The 19774-nt window shown below is 31.0% G+C and overlaps 2 protein-coding genes across 2 annotated transcripts; one reads left to right on the top strand and one right to left on the bottom strand.

The window, feature by feature from the left end:
* Positions 1-365: 365 nt before the first annotated feature.
* Positions 366-6283, top strand: LOC115883370 (protein singles bar-like). The gene is made up of 4 exons (XM_030901737.1): positions 366-795; positions 3953-4135; positions 4227-4367; positions 5154-6283. Exons 1-4 carry the CDS (start codon positions 640-642, stop codon positions 5232-5234), a joined length of 561 nt encoding a protein of 186 aa, XP_030757597.1. The 5' UTR covers positions 366-639; the 3' UTR covers positions 5235-6283.
* A 213-nt stretch (positions 6284-6496) lies between these two features.
* On the bottom strand, positions 6497-18790 carry LOC115883377. The gene is made up of 8 exons (XM_030901742.1): positions 18740-18790; positions 18509-18609; positions 18219-18262; positions 16258-16263; positions 15854-15857; positions 11334-11517; positions 8804-8926; positions 6497-6718 (listed from the first exon to the last, which is right to left on the bottom strand). The coding sequence occupies exons 1-8, from the start codon at positions 18788-18790 to the stop codon at positions 6644-6646; spliced, it is 588 nt and encodes a 195-aa protein (XP_030757602.1). The 3' UTR covers positions 6497-6643.
* Between the last annotated feature and the right edge of the window lie 984 nt (positions 18791-19774).

The following is a 19774-nucleotide window of genomic DNA, read 5'->3' as shown; positions in this document are numbered from 1 at the left end:
GTAATAATAATTCATTGCGTCAATCCCAATTTATTTCATATACTAGGTAACATACCAAATCTCGTTTTTTTTTCTTATAGGGGTGGGCCACTTTTGGAGACGCAGAGAGTTATAAATGGTAAAATTTTTAGATATACACCCTGTATATTTATTCTCCGTTGTTTAAATAAATGAAATATTCTACTTGATGTCATTTTAATAAAATTTTATCAAACAATTCAGCTTAAAAAACTGGTTCTTTGTATGAGAACAAAGAGTATACAGAAAAGAACAAACAGTCCGTTTTTTAGACCGTTTTTTGCCGGATAGATGGCAAATATTTGACGAGCCAAATGTATAAATAATTCCAAAAATAGTCTAGTGAGGGGCCACGAGCCATATGGTTGACATGTACCTCACGCGAGTTGAGTTATTTTAAACCAAAATCGGCACGTGCCAGACGGGAATCTCTTTCATTCTTAAACGCATCGTTGTTTGAACACACATACCACTTTGTATTTATCTCCTAATTTTGTTCGTTCAAACAACTAAAAGTGGTGTAATTCTGCGTTATTTTATACGTCTAAATAGCGGTATATTTGAATAAAAAAACCTATTAAATGAAGTAAAAATAGTTGAAGAAGATATAGAAAGTGTTCAATGATGATTTCTTCCAGAGGACCTACTATTGTGAACGTTCCAGTGCACTCTAGAAGAGGACAGAGTGGATTGAAGTGTTGCTGTTGCAGATGTTGCACTTGTATTCATTTGGAGTTTCTGAAAACACCGCCTGGCATAATCAAACTTGCTGAATTGGTAAAATTGTACATTTTTTTTTAAATAAAAAAATATATATTTTTCAACATTCCTTAAAAAATTTATTACAAATACAAGAACTGTCCTAAAATCAAAACAATATTAGATATTTACTTTAGATGGCCCATACTTACTTTGCCATAAATATCGTAATCTTAAATCATACAGGGTGTTCAAAATTCTACTCCAAACTTTATAAAATATAAAATAATGTTTCTTTGTTTTTTTTTAAATGGAACATCCTGTATTTAATTTTTTTATTAGATGGAGAGTTAAAAATGAAATGTTTAGTATATATTTAAAATATTTCAAAATTTTTAATGGTTTCTTAAAATACGAGAGAAAAACCATTGGGTGGCTTTGATAAAAATATACAGTGGAAAATGCCATATGAAATATAAAACCGCGAATATCTGCGAAACAGTTAAAAATTTTGTAATACTCTAAATAAAAAAAAGGTTAAATTTTTAATTCTCTATTTATTGAAAAAAAAATATTTATAATATAAGAAAAACTATTTTGTATTTTAGAAAGAATTTTGAACACCCTGTATGATTTAAGATTACGATATTTATAGAAAAGTAATTATAGACCATCTAAAGTAAATACCTAAGATAGTTTTGATTTCAGGACTGTTTTTGTATTTTTAATATTTTTTTTAAGAAAGTAATACATTAATAATTTTTTTATTTATTAAAATCTCTGAAACTATCAAATATATTTACTCATATCTTAAGGTGCTATTACACGGCGTGTGGCTTGCCGATCCACGCGCCTTGCGCGCGAATCGCCGAGCCAGGACGCGCCAATGCGTATTTTCGCCTTGCGATCTCACGGCCGACCGATAGATAGAGAACAAAAAATACATTATATAAATTTTTACCATAGACTATCGGTTTAAATTGGGTTTAAATTCATACAATCAAATAATTTATTCCGCAACTTTATTTTCAGTGCAGTTTTTAAGATAACAAGATGGAAAGCAAAATCATCTGGTTAAATTAAATTAAACAAGATAATAATACTTTTTTAACTAGAGTTATTTATGTTCAAAAGTTAAATAATATTTTTTTGCCTTATTTATGAAAATATAATTTTAGAGTATATCATAGTTTCAGAAAGCCCATAACAAGGTAAATAATATAAAAAAATAATATACTGGGTGTCTCATTTAAAAAATAGAAGTCAGATTTCAAAAATGAGAACCATCAGCGAAACTAGTTAACATCACTGGATTCTACGTAAAAAACTAAACGAGACTGAGTTTTCACCTTTTCGATAAGTTATAAGATAACCGATATACGATGGAATCGAAAAATGCAACATTTTAAAATTCGTCCTGTATTTTAGGAACTAAAAAGACTAGAACAACTCTTCTTCTTTTTTAATTCTTTAATTAATTTTTTAATTCGTTCATGGTGCAATAATTATTGATACTCAACTTTTGACGTATTCTCAGGCAGCCGTCCTGCATTTCATTTCTATTTTTATGTGTATAATTTCTGGGGTTCCAAGTTAATTGTTCTTTTTCATATAGGGGTAAAAACTCAGATATAGTCTCGTTCGACCAAAACATGTTGTCTCGAAATATGTAAAATATCAATTATTCTTTGAATCTCCGTTTTTCGATAGATATGGTAGGTTACATAATCAAATGTATCACATACCTACTGTGTTCAAAGTAAACAATTTTTGTAGTACCGATTTATACCTGACCGGCTATAAATCAGTTCATTTGTGATTGAACTAATCGCACTGAGGGGTAAATTGGTACCTATAATATATTGTTATAATCATCGGCAATTACCACCGCTCAAATTACCGCCAATAAATTAGTAGGTATAGCTATACAAATTTTAAATAGCATAATTGCACAAAACTTTACGAATTAATATTTCTATAGCTGCTGTAAAATTTAGAAGTATAAATTAAGTATCAAATACAATTATTACACATATGTACATAAATCACCTCAGCAAAATTCATATAGTGCTTCTCACCCTTCTAGTAATAGTCAACATTTTTGACATGTTCTACACCCTTCGGGGTATTTGTATGTAACTTATATTATTATACCACAAATTAGGTAATTTGTGATTATACTTAGAACTAATAAACTATATCTATCTATACGAGTATATCATTTATACAGCATTTAGAATAAATAATAATTTTAAACAATAACATGGTAGATTATTTTGGTACACCCTGTATTTATCAGTAATTTGTATACCTAATTAATATGATATTTATAGATTTTTTAAACTAATATCAAATTATGTATGTTTGCATTAAATAGAGTTATATAAATAAATTATGTAACAAATAAAATTAACTGAATTTAAAAGAATTACTGGTGAAGACCTCGCACGGCGCGTTTACTTTGAAATTTACCACTAGTCGACGGGAAGAACGCGCCAACCGAAGATCGGCGCGCCGATCCGTATTTTTTGTTTCAGGCTCAGCGATCCACGCGCCGTGTAACTGCACTATACCCGGCCGTGGCCCGAATATCGGCCTGCCGACCCAATCACACGAAGCGCGGCGCGAAATTTTTTGATGCAGGCTCGGCGATCCACGCGCCGTGTAACGGCACCTTTAGGATGATACAAGTAATCTGAAAGGAAGCCAAAAAAATTTAAAAAATCATCCCAATCCATTCATACTTTTTTGAGACACTCTGTAGAACTTATTTCCTGAAACACATCCTAGTACATACTTTAGGTTTGCACTTAAACAAAATTCCCGTTTTTTTAGAAGCTACAGATAATATCCAGAAAATCGACTAATTGCTAACTTTTCATATGAAATACGAGTAGCTCTAAAACTCTTAAAAACATAGTTCAAATAGTGCATTTGTAAGGCTCACTAGCTCTGTCTAGAAAGAGTTAAACAATCATTTAAATCAATACATGAACTTATCTCTTATATGAATATATCTCTTATTTGTATACAGCGATGCTCAAGCACATTTTTATTTCTTTATTTAAGAATTATATTTTAAATTTTAATTTTTCTTTGATACACCTCATACAAATAAAATATTTTCTTAAAAAAATGTTTAAGTTCTTTATTATAGGTATAGGAGTTATAGATGTCCTAAGCACTGTTGCAGAGACCCATAGGAACACTGACAACTCTTTTTAAATTTTTTTAGATCATAGGATTTTTCTGTCAAAGCCTAGCATTAAAATATGGATCAGAATCATCGTCACTTATAGGAATTTCATTTCAATCCTTTGTAACCAACATTGCCTGGAGTCTTTCCACAACTTTCATGCTGCTTGTGTGTTATATTTTTTCACCAAAATCAGTAGGGCTCATCAAATCTTCCTTATTTGTAAGTACTTATACAAAAATAATATCTTTTTACAAAACTAACATTCGTGTATAAAAGTTAACTCCTTTTTGATGTACATTTGTAATTTTAGGAGGTTCTATTTAACACCGTGTCTGCCTTTACATATATTAGTACTTGTTCTTATCTGGGTTACGTGGTAAACATAGTACTGGAACCGCTGTATTGGATAACACCTCATTACCAAGCGTACCCTGCTATGAGTGCTGCATATGTAAGTAAAAAAATCGTTTATATCTTTATAAATGTTTATATATATTTGATACCAATTAAACTTTCAGTTACGGAATCGAGGGCGCGAATTTTAAGGAATTTAAATTTCCCGCTGGGGATTCAGGTGGTAGCTCTGTTGTAAAAAAATGTTAAGATGCCACATTTATTTATTTATTTCCTGACATTGTCATTCGTTTTGACACTGTAGTTTTGTATTACGAGTTTTTGGTTTAAATAAATTGTGTTGTGATGCCTTAAGCTTACCAATTTTTACTAGCAGACCTTGCAGTCAAAAATTGTTCTTTTTAGAGTGCTTGTAGATACCGAAGCAGTTTAACAGCCGTTGCAAAAAACTCATCGCAACCTTATTAGAATATTTTGAACGGGAAAGCGGTAGTAATGGCCCTTTATGTCCCTTAAGTGCTGTTCAGGACGTGAGTTTTGTTGATGAAAATAATAATTGTTTCTATATTTTTTATAATTAATTTATTTCTGAGTCCTAAAATATTTTGATTTAACGGAAAATATGTAAAAGTGGGCAAAGCTGTGCCGGTCAAGCTTAATCACGTGACTAAAAATTTATTTGGTATGATTATATTTATGCTTGCTGCTATATTTTTTTAATTTTATATTACATTCGTGTTTTAGTTATCCATGTAAGAAATATTTTTACATAGATAAAATGTTCTATAAATCACTTATACATAATGAAATAAATAACAATTATTCTGTTATAACCGTATATTATTTGGGTGATATAATTTCTATAGATATGGTATATTTTTAGGTAGCTGGCTCAATTTTAGGACTACTATACGCATATGACGCTTACAAATCATATAGATACTTTAGGGGATACAGATACTAAAATTTTTAGTACATTATATTTCTTGTTTTTATATTTTTGTACTTTTTCTAGTCAGAATACAATTTTTTATTTTATTTTCTAATTAAGTATCTATTAATTCTATTATAATTTGTATTAAAATTAGAAAGATAAGTATTTAGTACCTATTTATGTATATGACGTTACAGATATTAATAAAAGACAATGTTTTACAAAGAAAAACTGTTTTTTATTTCAAAGTAACAAAATATATAGTTAAAATCTTGCAATAGTTCGCTAACACTGAAGGCACATAGAGAATTGTTATACATGGCAGCCATATAAGGAGTTTTATAAAAAACTATTTTATCTATTCTGTCACAACTGTGTAAAGCTCTAGCAACATTACTTTATATTTATAAAGTTTTCTAAAATAAATTATTAGGTATATTATTTGTGATTTTTTTATATATCGTTTTCTTTTAAATTTAAGTACAAATCACAAAAAAAAATGTCAAAATATGTTCACAAGAGTATATCAAAAAACATATAAGTGTATATAAACATGAGTAATAATAATTTATACGGTAGTTATTATAAAATATCATTGTTTTAAAAACATATTACTTGTTTGTGGTGTTTTTTTATAGTTTAATATTTTAATAAATTATGTATTATTTTTTTGCAACAAATAAAGCCCTAGCAATATTACATTATTTTCTTATTATACAGGGTCTTTCTTAAATAAGTGCAATTATTTTATGTAGTGTTACGTAGGGACAAAAGAAACATATTTTCTGTTTGATAGTTTTAAAATAAATTGAAAATAACCGAGTTTTTTTATTTTTTGAAATTCTAAAGAAATAATGCTCACATTTTGAGAACCGCCGATATCAACCTCATTATTCGACGCCCTGTGTTGCCACATGTACAGAAAGTATACTGTTTACTTCTTGATTGAGAATACTTCACAATATGGCGATTACAGAATCTGCAATAGTGATTAAGTTTATTCTTTCAGTTTCAGAATTAACCTGTGACCCCAAAAAGTTTGATTTTATAATTTCCCGGAAAATATCAAGAAAAAAGAACAATTTTCAACGATTTTTTTACAAAAAAATCTGTTAAAAAACCTGCACTTATTATAGAGATACCTTTTTTAAGTATTTTCATTAATAAATTATATTATTTGTGCTTTTAAACTTCAAAAAAAAAATGTTTAAATAGATATTCACCAAAAAGATTCAACAAATTTACAAATATCAATAAAAAAGTCATTGAATACATTTATAACAGTACAGAAATATTAGGTAGAGTATATTATTGAAAAAATAAGTTTTTTCGTGTGGTGTATAAGTTAATTCGTAATATTATCTTCTATTCAAGTCTTGTTGTCTGTTTAGCAATAAATTAATTTAAGTAAAAATAAAACAAAGTTGGGCAGAAGTTATTTAGAGTCCCCTGTAGGTTCTTAGTGCGAAAATCGTGCTGCCCAAGTACAGAGCTGCATTGACCAATCCCAAAATCTAGAAAAAAAAAAGATATTAAATAAAAAGACTACGAGAAGAATAAAATATTATTTTCATATTAATACGCAAACCATACCTACGACTACAAGCCCTAACAACTATATGCTGGGACAAGATCTTTTTTTTTGCAATAAAAATAGTAATTTGTTAAAACGACTCAATTTATTTTGTTTATTATTCTAAATTCAAACATTACAATATTATCTAGACAATTTTACTATATTTTTATAACTTTGCAAACAAATCACTTTTGATAATACCTTATTTTGTCAAAATCAAGCCAAATTTGCTGACAACTATATATTGGGACAGCACAACAAGAAATTTGTTTAATACGGAGTTACATCACCTTTCGCCTTAACAACTGCCTGAATTCTTAATGGCATTGTATTTACCAAAGACTAGCACATTTGAGGAGAAAAATTATCCCAAATTTCCTGCAGTTTTGTCCGCAAATCAAAAATTGTTCGTTGAGTGTGATTTCTTAAATATTGATCATTTTATGCCACACAGTTTCTATAACGTTGAGGTCCGGACTACTTGCAGGATGGGATAGAACTTTCATATTATTATTACCGAACCAATTTTTAGTTGATTTTGCTGAATGGCACAATGCTCCATCTTGTTGGAAAATATAGTCTTCGTTTGGAAACAATTCTTGCGCACTAGGCAAAAGTGAGGTCTCAAGTATATGTTGATATTTTTGGGCGTTAACAGTGCCATCTATAAAATTTAATTTGCCCAAACCTCTTGCTGACATGCAGTCCCAAACCATAATCCCCTTAGGAAATTTAACAACCTTCTTTAAGCAATCTTTATGAAAGACTTCTGCTTTATTTCGTATTATTCCTTTTCGATGATCTCCAACGCAAACTGTTTTCTTCGGTTTGTTGTTTTCTGTCGGTTTTCTTTGGCCTAAATAAGAATTGGTATCAATAATCTTCAGATAATTGATTATCCACACAAAATAAAGTTTAACTTGTAAAACCCCAGACCGCATCTACGGATATATTTTCGGCAACATTCTCTTGATATATTTAAACCAGTTACAGTATTCCATTTAATTGTTACTTCGCGAAGAGTACTTCTTCTCACAGACTTGCAAATTTTAACTAAATTTCGTAAATCTCTCTGAGATACAACTTTTGGCCTTCCCGAACTTTTACCCCTAACGTCTACATTGGCAGATTCGCCGTATTTTTTTATTATATTAAAAACCGTGGTTTTTGGAATACTTAAATCATCAAAAATTTTTCGAATTGTTTTTCCCGTACTGTATTGACGAATGATAATTTTGCGTAGTTTTTGATTTGTAGCTTTTCCACGGACCATTACTTTGAATCAAATTAACAAAATTGAAAATTAAACAAATTAAAATTACTTACAGTAAATCTCACTACTCAAAGTATCGAGTCACTTACAAGCTGTCAATGCTGAAGTAAACAGTTTGCGACATTTGTGACGTTTATAGCAAAGCCGCCTATGATGATATTAATTATTTAAAAATACTTGTCCCAACATTTATTTGTTAGCAAATTTGTCCCTTTATGAACAAAATCCGCTACTGTAAATATGGATTGATTTACAAATTCATAAAAATATTGTCAAGTTGTTTAGGATATATGGCTATGTTTATATTTAAAAAATTAAACATATATTTTTCAGTCATTTTGAAAAACCAGGGCAATAATTCCAAAATATGACCTTGTCCCAACATATAGTTGTTAGGGCTCGTACAACCTCTTTTTCTCAGATTTGTTGTGATATTGTTGTGAAAAATAATATACAGTGTGTGCACTATTTGAAGTGAAACTTCTTACTAACAGCTATTAAATTGAAGGATTTGTATGGCGCAGATCGTTACCCAGAGCGAATTCAATTGTTTTACAAAGAGGTAGATCTACCCCGAATGTGGCAGCTGTGACAACACTGCCGTTACCACTTTTCCTGACGCTAGCTCGTGTGTCACGGCCTTGAATTTTTACTTCCAACGCGCGTAAAGAAGTTTTACTTCAAAAATATGAGATAGGTTTTCGGTTTGAGTTTCTGGGTAGACTTATATTAAATTTAAAGAGTACTTACTGCCGCAGCTAAATAGGCATCGTAGTCATAGTAGTAAGAATTTTTCTTTTGATTCACGTAAACGACGAATGTCAATCCTGCGGCAAGTAGAAACAAGAATGCAAATCCGTGGTATATTACTTCCTGAAAAAGAGAAAAACATATATAATAATTCTGAATTTGTTAAAGCATTCTACTAAAAAAAATAACGTTTAAAGGGGGGCTTACACTTTAAATTAAACTGTGCAAACTGGTTTGCGCAAGATGTTTTGTACAAACTTTATGCATATCTAGATTGTAGTTATTGTATATTGTATGGGATCCAACAGCAGCAATAGAGGTCATTCTAGACCTAACACCACTGCACATTGTCGTCGGTAGTTATGCCAATGCGACTATGATTAGAATGGTCATTGACGGAACCAGTACTGGGAACATTTTCAGGTCAGGTGCTTGGAACACCCTCAAAAAGAAAATTCCACTTCTCCAACTCGCAGTGGATGACATACCAAGAATTTACAACTTTAAGAAACACCTCACTGTAGTATTGAGTAATAAAAAGGATTGGAAGAAAGAAACGCTTACTCAGTATATAAAAGGTCATACCATCACGTGGTATACTGATGCTTACAAAACCAACGCAGGGACAGGAATATGAGTATTTGGGCCGAAAACTAAATACTCCGAACCAATGGGCACTTACCCCAGTATCCTTCAGGCAGAAATTTACGCTATCGAAAGATGCGTACAATTTATCTTAGATAGGAACTATCGAAAACAGGAAATTGCCATCCTATCCGATAATCAAGCAGCACTTAACGCGATCAACTCAGTAACCATCAATTCGAAGTTGGTCAAAGAATGCCTAGAGAAGCTCAACAAATTAGGCAAAGAAAATAAAGTCCTCCTACTCTGGGTGCCTGCTCACCAAGGGATAGAAGGCAATGAAAAAGCAAATGATCTAGCTAGAAAAGGATCGAACACTCCACTAACTGGACCAGAACCGTTCTGTTTTCCAAACGGGAACCAACTGAAAGCGGAATTGAAGAATCTGGAAGACTCCATCCGTAACTTGGAATGGTTGTCCTCCATGATTTAAGTAAAAACAATCTTCGGATTGTCACGGGGTTTCTAACAGGACACTGTCTCCTCAACGAACACCTCAGTAGGCTGAAACTGAGAAACAACGGCGAATGCAGATTTTGTGGGGAAAATGGGGACACACCAGAACACCTTATCACCGAGTGCGCCGAGACGACGACCATTCGTGCCATGAACCTTGGTACGTCTGATGTCGAGGATGGAGAGATGGCCTCTGTGGAGCCGTCTCAAATACTGGCTTGTGTTAAAGCCCTGAGACTGTATGATGAGTTATAACTCATTATAACTCAAGAAAGGGGAACACACAATAGATCTGTAAGGTCGCGGTGATTAACTTCCCTCCTAAACATTCTACATTGTAGATATCGTATGGGAGGGTTTTTTGAGTTATAACTTATCATACAGTCTCAGGGCTTTGACAAAAGCCATTATCTGAGACGGTTTTACAGATGTTAGTTCTCCATCTCCGATCAGTCGTACCAAACATAGTTTCAAAATTTCTAAAAAAATCTATATTTAATCTAATGGGAAAAGATGGGACAAGATTATTGATATCAATTTTTGCGTCCTGTCTCACACAAATTGATTGTTTCCTTGGACAATAACGTGAAAATAGATAAGAAATGTTTATTAAATCCTTGTTTATATGCATAAATGTCAAAAAACAACAGCATTATGAAATAAATAGCATCGGAACGGATCGATTAGTCGATGATGCGGGATAAAAAGAATTTCCCAAGGAGACCCGAACGCTATTTTTATATGCCAATTACGAAAATGATGATCACCAGCTCGTATTTCTCCACGCAGAGTAGTAATAAAAATAATTTACGAGTAATGAACCTTGACTTTCTGTCAATAACATCGTCTCTAGTTTACCAGGGTTGTACTGAAACTATATTACTTGTATAAACGATTTTGTTATTTTTTGCGTGTATTTTTTTATTTAAATCCACTTACGACTTTATACAGGGTGGTCCGAACTGCATTTCGGAAACTTCGGCAGCATATTCTGCAGATAAAAATAAGTAAAAAAGTTCGTAAAAACATATGTCGTAAAAGACTTAGTTTTGGAGATACAGGGTGTAGAAGTTTCATTTTTCTTTTGAGATTTTTTCCTATAATAATTTTTGTAGTAACGTTAATATTTGGATGAAAATTAGTGTCTGGAAGTTTTTTGACATGAGAAATTTAATTTTGATGTCAATATGACTCCTATTTGTAGAGGGCGCCACCTACATGTGTTTTAACTGTTTTGAAGAGTAATAACTTTTCGTCCATAGGTTACAGATGGACTCTTCCAAGTTTTCCTAGCTTTTCTACAGATGCTTAAAGTTTTCCATCTACTGTTCACCATAGACAGCATGTAGAGGTACCTAAATGTCTTTTTTTAACGGTATTGAGGGGAGTAAAAACTTTTATTATGGTACGACATTATATTCAAACTTACATATATCGTTTTGGGTAATATTGAAGCTGTAGCTATGGACAGTAAACAGGAAAGTAGTAGGAAGAACGTTCCAGCCATGAAAATAGTTGCCACAATAAGGAAGAACAGTTCTGGAGTCTGGATCATGTTCTGGTACTTCTGGATGTAGTAGGAGACCATTCCCACGGTAACTATGCCCAAGATCTGAAAAAAAAAACAGTTTAAAAACATTAAAAACCTTATAACATTTTTTTTAGAACTGATAAGTCGAATTTATATTATCTTTGTTCTTGTTTATTGTGATTTAAAAGTGACATAAGTAAATGGAAGAGTCACAAAGTGGTAAAAAACATCACCTGGACATTTTCAAGCATGGTTATTTTTGTATTTCGAAGGAAAAGATTCAAGAATCACGGGAATAACAAAATCTACCGATTTCCACTATCCGAAGTGACTAAAAAATCTACTATGAGTTTTGGTCGCTCCCAAATAGTGTTTTGAATAAGAGTTTTTTTAGGGTTTGCATTTAGTTATTCAGTTAGCATTTTCTACCTTTTCGTATAGCCACCCCCACCAGGAAAAGAGCATACATAATACCTTTTTTTTCGCACATCTAATTTTCACAATAAAATTCACAGTCCCCGAATTTAGCATCTTTGGGATTTTTTTTTACTTCTTGCATCTTGGAAAACTATATTTTTTTTATTAAAAATCCAATTCGAGCTTTTGAACAATAATAATTATTATTAAATATTACTCATGTTTTTTTTATTTAAATTGCTTTGTTTTGTATTATTATTATTTTAAAAAGAATAATTTAATTGTGTAATATTACAACCTGTCCATCTTATAAGGTATACAAGTTTTGCATACAATTTTGATTAAAATTGTTAAAACGCAAATAATCCTCTTAGAGAAAATGAAAGAATGCCTTGTAAATTTTGGGTCAAGATCAACCTGCTTCATTTGTTGGAAGGGTCATACGTTATACAACATTTTCAACTTGTTAATAAACTGTTTTTCTTTTTCATTATAAGAGAAAAATGATCAATATTTTTTTAAAAATTTTAGGGTATTAAGTTTTATAAATATTCTATTATACAGGGGTACCTTATTTAACGCGGTTATTACACAGCTTGAAATGGAAACCGTGTATATTGAATCAAACTTTTTATTATATAAAACTATACAGAGTGAATTTTAAATAAGTGAAAATATTTTTAAGGTGGTATACAGGTCATTCGCCTCGGTTGATTATACGAAAACGGAAAGATGTAGAAACAAAATATTTTATGGGTATATGTGGGGAGACAATGTGCACAATTTAAAATTATTTTGAAATATACAGGGTGTTTCAGAACTAAGATCCATACCAAAGTTATATTTTTTCTTATGGTTAACACCCGGTATTTTATTTCATTTTTTAGATTCTACGATTGAAATAAAGGTAAATTTGACTAAGGTTTATCACACTTAAACCTTACCGTTTTGAAATATTTTCAATATTATGAAATTGCACTAAAAATTTTAAGGCTTTATTTCTCCAAGGGTATCAAAGTTTTTAATACTAAATATTTACTGAAGATTATTTATTGATCATATATTGTGTTGCTATAATAAAAATTTTACTATCTTATACAGAGTGTTCAAAATTTATATTAAATAATTACTAACTTTAAACAGCAATAACTTGTTTAATTTAAATGGAACACCCTATATATTTTACATGAATCACATGCACAATGTAATTGTCTATCAAATTGTATTATACCATTTATTACCTATCTCTTCAAGTTTTTTGTAAAAATGCATTTTCTTATAATTTAGACCTCATTTATCACTATACCCATGAAATATTGACATTTTAGATTATTTTTAAAAGATGTAACAAATTTTCAAAGAGTACAGATACTAATATTGTCGATATAGTTCGCTTATTTCATTAAAAAAATGAAAAAAACTGTTTAAATATTTTTTTGTTAACAATGACCAATTAATATGATCCCAACATTCAAACTACATTAATTGACTGTTTACGTTGATTAATAATATTTGCTCCAAATACTCAAAACTGAATTTTGTGTGTGTATTAGACAGTGTGGTAAAAGTAACACTTTATACATTTTATTTCATTTTTGACGAATGCTTATTTATAAAAACAGAAACGTTCATCTTCATAACTTATTATTATATTGATTCTGGAGCCCAATTCACACACACATTTATATTTAGAATACTTTATTAATTAACTAAAACTAATTTTTGGTCGGAAATAATGGATATGTATATTTAATTGGTATACTCTTTCACAAAGATTTAAATAGTTTTTTTTGTATACCAATGGGCTTGCAATACATTTTGTACATATATGTTGCTTTAAAAAAATCTGAAATGTCAATATTCCACGGGTATAGTGTCTAAATAAATAAAAAAATAAATGAGGTCTAAATTATAAGAAAATGCATTTTCTACGAAAACTTGAAGAGATGGGTAAAAATGGACAATTTGATAGACAATTATATTCTGCATCTGATTCACCTAAAATATATAGGGTGTTCTATTTAAATTAAACAAGTTATTGCCGTTTAAAGCTAGTAATTATTTAATATCCATTTTTGGACACTCTGTATAAGGTAGTAAATTTTTTATTATTGCAACACAATATCTGATCAATAAATAATCGTCAGTAAATATTTAGTATTAAAAACTTTGATACCCTTGGAGAAATGAAGCCTTAAAATTTTTACTGCAATTTCATATAATTGAAAATATTTAAAAAACGGTAAGGTTTAAGTGTGATAAACCTTAATCAAATTTACCTTTATTTCAATCGTAGAATCCAAAAATAGAATAATATACAGGGTGTTCCATTTAAAAAAATACAACTATAATATTTTTTACTTATTTGGTACACTCTGTATCTTGTAAAACTATTTTTAAATTGTAGCTCTAATAGTCTTTCAACGAACCCAAAACTTACAATTTATAAAAATCTAATCGTTTAGCTACAATATTCCGTGTCGTATGTGGTGAATAACCCTGTAGATTTGTGGGTCTGGAAACGTTCTATCCTTTTTTAATCTTTCTAGTGTTCATTTTTGACGAGTTTATGTCAATCTTTTGTAAATGACGTCTATAGAGATTGACCTCGGAAAATAATCAACGATTGTTATTCAAGCCCAGCCTTCTTTGACGCCGTTTTTTCGATCATACGGTACTATACTTATAAAATTCTCACCACACCAAGTGGAATAACAATAATAATATTAATAAATGTATCAAAGGTTTTAATACATTTATTATTAGGACTAAATTGTCTATTATTCATCCACTTATAAGATGTAAATAATAATATTACAAAAGGTTAATGTAAATTACATTAATTTCGTTTCTTATAACTTTAATTTCCTGTTATGTTTTGATTCTAATGTAATTCTAATGAATCATAGAAAAATATGCAAATATTAAGTCACGTAAATAGTAAATAATGTACTCAAGCTTATTTTTAGTCCATGTATGTGTATAATATGAATAAAATTGCTGTATTTTTTTTTAATATCATTGTATAAGCTTTAAAAGCATTTAACTATATTAAATTTTGCACTATTATACTATTTTTTGTGAAAAAAAAACATAAAAAAAGCAGGGGCAGTTTAAAAACTCTAAAAAAAAAAATCATTCAACACTTACATTTGAATTCTGTTAAATGAAACTCGATATCCTAGGCTTGATTTTTCTGTATAAAATACGAAACCAACATTCACCGCGTTCTGTCAGACTCCGAAAATAACAAATCCTGCGAGCACGATTGCGTCGTTTTGTGTGAATCAGAGTAGGCGATCGATGCGACTACTCCTGCTTATTACAATACTACCCGCTACCTACTACAGCCAGTTAAAACTAACCAGGCCGCCGGTTAAAGTTAAACAAACCGGACACGATGACCCTGAGGATGGGCACAGAACCATGGACGAAACGTCAAAAGAAGGGGCGCGGTCGAGAGCCTCCATGACCTGTTTTCAGGTAAAGGGGTCAACCTGATGTAGTCTTGGTATAGGTCAAACGTGTCTTGGATCTTTAATTTTTAAATGCCCCCTCAGCTGAAGTTTAGGTTTGAGTGGGAATACACGTTATATTTGATATCAGGGATTTTTTAATCTGATTTTCGGATGGAATGGATAATAAATAATTAGTTAGAGAGAAATTAAGGGCTTTAAGCCCTTATGAGATAAAACCTCGGAATTCATTTACTGTGAACGAATTTTATAAAACTTTTTGCATTGTATTGTTAATAAGATATATTACAAAGTTTACTTATTTAAATTCGTTGCTTTCACTTTAGTATTTAAATAAATACACACATATACAAACGCATACATACAAGATGGCTCCGTTTTCGGAAAAGCTCTGTATCAGGATTCCTATTTGAGATTTTCACTCCAAACCTTTTACAAAATATATGTTTAATAGTAGTTCACATTTAAAAAAATATTTTTATAGATATACAGGGTGAGTCAAATATATAATAGAATTTGCTATAAAATTCTGGTTCCAAAAATACCTTAATACTAGCGATGGGAACTATCGAGATGAATTAGACTATCGAATGGTTTACTGAATGAATGATTTCAACTGTCGAATGGTTTTATTCGAATAAAATCATTCATTCATTTGTATCCGATCTTTCAATTATTTAATTTTTATATGGTATATTATGGTTAGGTTAGATTGCATTTTTTTAATGGGAAATTTTGAGAAGTAGCAATTTTTAAGAAAGATGATATGAACTTACAATTAATTTTAAAAAAAATACATATTTGTATTTTAGATGTTTTAATAATATGAATTAGTTGAACTTAATAATCATATTTAAGTAATGTGGTTAAGTAAATGGGGGTTATCGAACTCAAATTTTGGGGTGAGGAAATTAAATTGAAAGTTTTACGTGCCAATTTAAAAAAAAAGTTAACAATGTTTGTATTTGTTTATTCTAATTCTCTTACATGTAGTTTTTTGCGAAGAAATATTTTATTTATTTTTTAAAGTAAATGCCAGTAAAAGTAAATATTATTTTTAAATAGTAATATAAAGTACCTAATATAAATAATTTTGATTTCTAATTTTTTATTTATATTTTCCTTCCATTACACTGCATGCTTAGAAAATTAATAAATGTTTATATATCATGATTTTAAAGTTTGTTGTTAATATAACAAATTAGTTCTGTAATTATTATTATTTTTAAATAGGATCTAATATAAATAATTTTGACATCTAATTTGTTGTTTATATTTTGCTACTACGTAAAAAAATGTTTATATTAAATTATTTTAAATTTTGTTGTTAATAGGTATAACAAATTATTACTGTTATTATTATTTTTATTAAACCAGTCTTTGTATAAAAACATTAAAAATCATTTTCCTACATCCAAAATATTTTATTATCTAACCTAACCTAACAAAGAATATTAATAAAAAAATGCAAAATATATAGACATTCTATCCCTAACTAACTAAAGCCAAACAATAATATTGTTTGCTAATATCAACTAATACCAATATATGGCAACAGCGCCCTTCATAATGTATTTTCTGTGTAAATACTAGCACCTCAATAAAAAAAAAAAATGTGTCCTTATTTTTATATGACTCCGCAAAATATCAAAGATGCCCGCTTCTTTCTAGCATTGCCACCGACCGCTGTCGGGTTTCTAGGAAAGAAACCTACGTCGCCGTGTATAATTATTATTATTTAATAAACCAACGTTGCCATTTAGAGACTATATTATTTTTAAATAGGATCTAATATAAATGCTGACTTCTATTTGTTGTTTATATTTTGCTACTACTTAAAAAAAATGTTTATATTATTAAATGATTTTAAATTTTGTTGTTAATAGGTATAACAAATTATTACTGTTATTATTATTTATTAAACCAGTCTTTGCTTAAAAACATTAAAAATAATTTTCCTACATCCAAAATAAAAAAATATTATTGCAGTGTAACAACAGAATATTAATAAAAAAATGCAAAACATATAGACATACTATCCCTAACTAACAAACAAGGCTAATGCTAAAGAATAATATTCTTTGCTAATACCAACTAATACGAATATATGGCAACAGCGCCCTTCATAATGTATTTTCTGTGTAAATACTAGCACCTCAATAAAAAAAATAATGTGTCCTTATCTTTATTTGACTCCGCAAAAAATCAAAGATGCCGGCTTCTTCCATAGCATTGCCACCGACCGCTGTCGAGTTTCTAGGAAAGAAACCTACGTCGCCGGACGACAACTAAAATCCAGTTTATATTTTATTAAAATCGATCCTGGCGAATAAATGAATTTGATAAATGAATGGTTTTTGCTGCCGAATTACTAGAATACAACATTTCAAGGCAGATGACGCATCTATTCGATAATTTTTATTCGAATAGTTTTTGACGAATGTTTTCTGACTAGCTATCGAATTATTCGAATGAATTGCAACTATCGAATGTTTCGATAGTATTCATTCGATAGTTCCCACTACTACTTAATACCATAGAGTATATTAAATGGTCTTTGAATTATGACCACGTCCATGAGGACGTCAATATAGACGTCCAGGAACCTTCGTATGAGAACTTCTAATCGAGACGATCGGCTTATTGTAAGTTTATCGCTAAGAAACCGCCGTTTGCCAGCTTTTCAAACTGATAATGAATTGCACTTAAGAACTGTACATATTAACTAACGGACTACAAGAAGAAGATTAAATGAAGCAAATCTTATGTCAAGAAGGCCTGCTTCGGGACCAGAACTTACGAGATGTGTTGACTAGGCCCAAAAGCAAAGGCATGATCTTAATGGGACTTAAAAGGACCTCGACAAGTGCCTGATATGGATCCCACCAACCTATCAGAACTATGGTAGATTTACTGGAGCAGTCATTGCCACAGCTAAAAAACACATCCCCAGGGGTTACCGCAGGGAATACATACCTGGATGGTCTGAAGAGAGCGAAACCAAATACCTGGAGAGCGGTGAAACAGAGATAGGAGAGGAGCTGCTGTGTACATTGGATGCTGCCCGCCGGGAAAAATGGATTAGAACAACAGAAAATACCAATTTCAAACATTCAAGTAGAAAAGCGCGGTCTCTACTTAAGAAACTAGGGGAGAGCCCACCTATAACCAGAAACTTACCATCCGTTACTCCAAATCAGGTTGCAGATCATATAGTATCCTCCTCCAGAGCTCCTAAGGACCGTGATCACACCAAAATGATAAAGCAAGAACTCAAAAGTCTGAAAGCAACATGCCAGAACATATCAAACTATTCCCAACCTTTTTCCCCTGACGAGGTGTCCAATGCACTTAAATCCCTAAAGTGCGGGAAAGCTCCCGTTTTGACGGCATCCACAACGAATTCCTCACTAGGTTAAGTCCGTTTGCCAGAGGTCGGCTGGCTAAGTTCTTCTCTAACATATTGCTAACCGGCAACATCCCCAAGGAATTTAAGGAGACAAAAATCATCTCCATTCTAAAGCCTGGGAAACCCGCAGACCAAGCTAACAGCTACCGACCAATTGCTCTTCTTAGTGCCTGTTACAAGCTACTGGAACGCCTAATTCTCAACAGAATCGAAGATAAAATATCCGTATTGAGCAAGCAGGTTTGAGAAGAGGTTGTAGCTGTACTGATCAAGTCCTCAACCTTACAACTTATATTGAGGCAGGCTTTCAGAAACAACTAAAAACATCGGCAGTATTCGTGGACCTATCAGCTGCCTATGATACGGTATGGAGAGAGGGACTACTGAATAAATTCCTAAAACTTATTCCCTGCAGAACACTTAGTTCTCTCCTAAATAATATGTTATGCGATAGGTTCTTTCGTGTAGTAATGGACCAGAGATACAGCAACAAAAGATCATTAAAAAATGGATTGCCTCAGGGACCTGTACTCGCACAGGCTAAAAAAAAAAAGAAAAAAAATTAAATTTTTTTTTTAATTTTTTTTTTATTTTTTTTGGATCGTGCACATTTGATTCATAAGATTTTTGTTTTTTTTTCATTTCTACATTGACATATATGGTTGCCATATACCACATCTCTTTCTTTTCTGGTATTGATTATTCAATTTTCTCTCTTCTATAAGTAAGAGATTCAGAATCGGAGTTACTCTTCGGAGAAAAATCAATGTCTCGATGGTCTTCATCACACTTAAACTTCTTTAAGTTCATCAAAGTCCCAGTGAGGCACACTTTTTAGACTACCCACCATGCTAATAATGAAACATTCTTGGCGTGGTGGTGCCACACAGACCCCAATGAAACTTTAGCCCCCGCGCTGGTAGGAACAATACTTGATAAAATCAAGTACGCCTTTAACAGTTGTATATTGGTAGCCTAACTTAAAGGTAAATCAAGGTAAACGTAAACATTTTTCACAGGTTTAAATAGTGCTTGGG

The sequence above is a fragment of the Sitophilus oryzae genome, unplaced genomic scaffold (assembly GCF_002938485.1).
Source record: "Sitophilus oryzae breed Bouriz unplaced genomic scaffold, Soryzae_2.0 scaffold_1870_pilon_pilon, whole genome shotgun sequence".
NCBI classification, from domain to species: domain Eukaryota; kingdom Metazoa; phylum Arthropoda; class Insecta; order Coleoptera; family Curculionidae; genus Sitophilus; species Sitophilus oryzae.
Note: the sequence above shows the minus strand (reverse complement) of the source record. Positions and strands in the feature narration are given on the sequence as shown.

Bases quoted from the DNA above. Each gene is read 5' to 3' on its own strand.
- LOC115883370 (XM_030901737.1), top strand. From the start codon at position 640: ATGATGATTTCTTCCAGAGGACCTACTATTGTGAACGTTCCAGTGCAC. The intron at 796-3,952 runs GTAAAATTGTAC...AAATTTTTTTAG, and splicing joins TAATCAAACTTGCTGAATTG to ATCATAGGATTTTTCTGTCA. The intron at 4,368-5,153 runs GTAAGTAAAAAA...GTATATTTTTAG, and splicing joins CTGCTATGAGTGCTGCATAT to GTAGCTGGCTCAATTTTAGG.
- LOC115883377 (XM_030901742.1), bottom strand. From the start codon at position 18,790: ATGTTAGAGAAGAACTTAGCCAGCCGACCTCTGGCAAACGGACTTAAC. The intron at 18,263-18,508 runs GTAAGTTTCTGG...TGTGTTTTTTAG, and splicing joins CTGATTTGGAGTAACGGATG to CTGTGGCAATGACTGCTCCA. The intron at 6,719-8,803 runs GTAAGTACTCTT...TTTTTTTTCTAG, and splicing joins ATGCCTATTTAGCTGCGGCA to ATTTTGGGATTGGTCAATGC.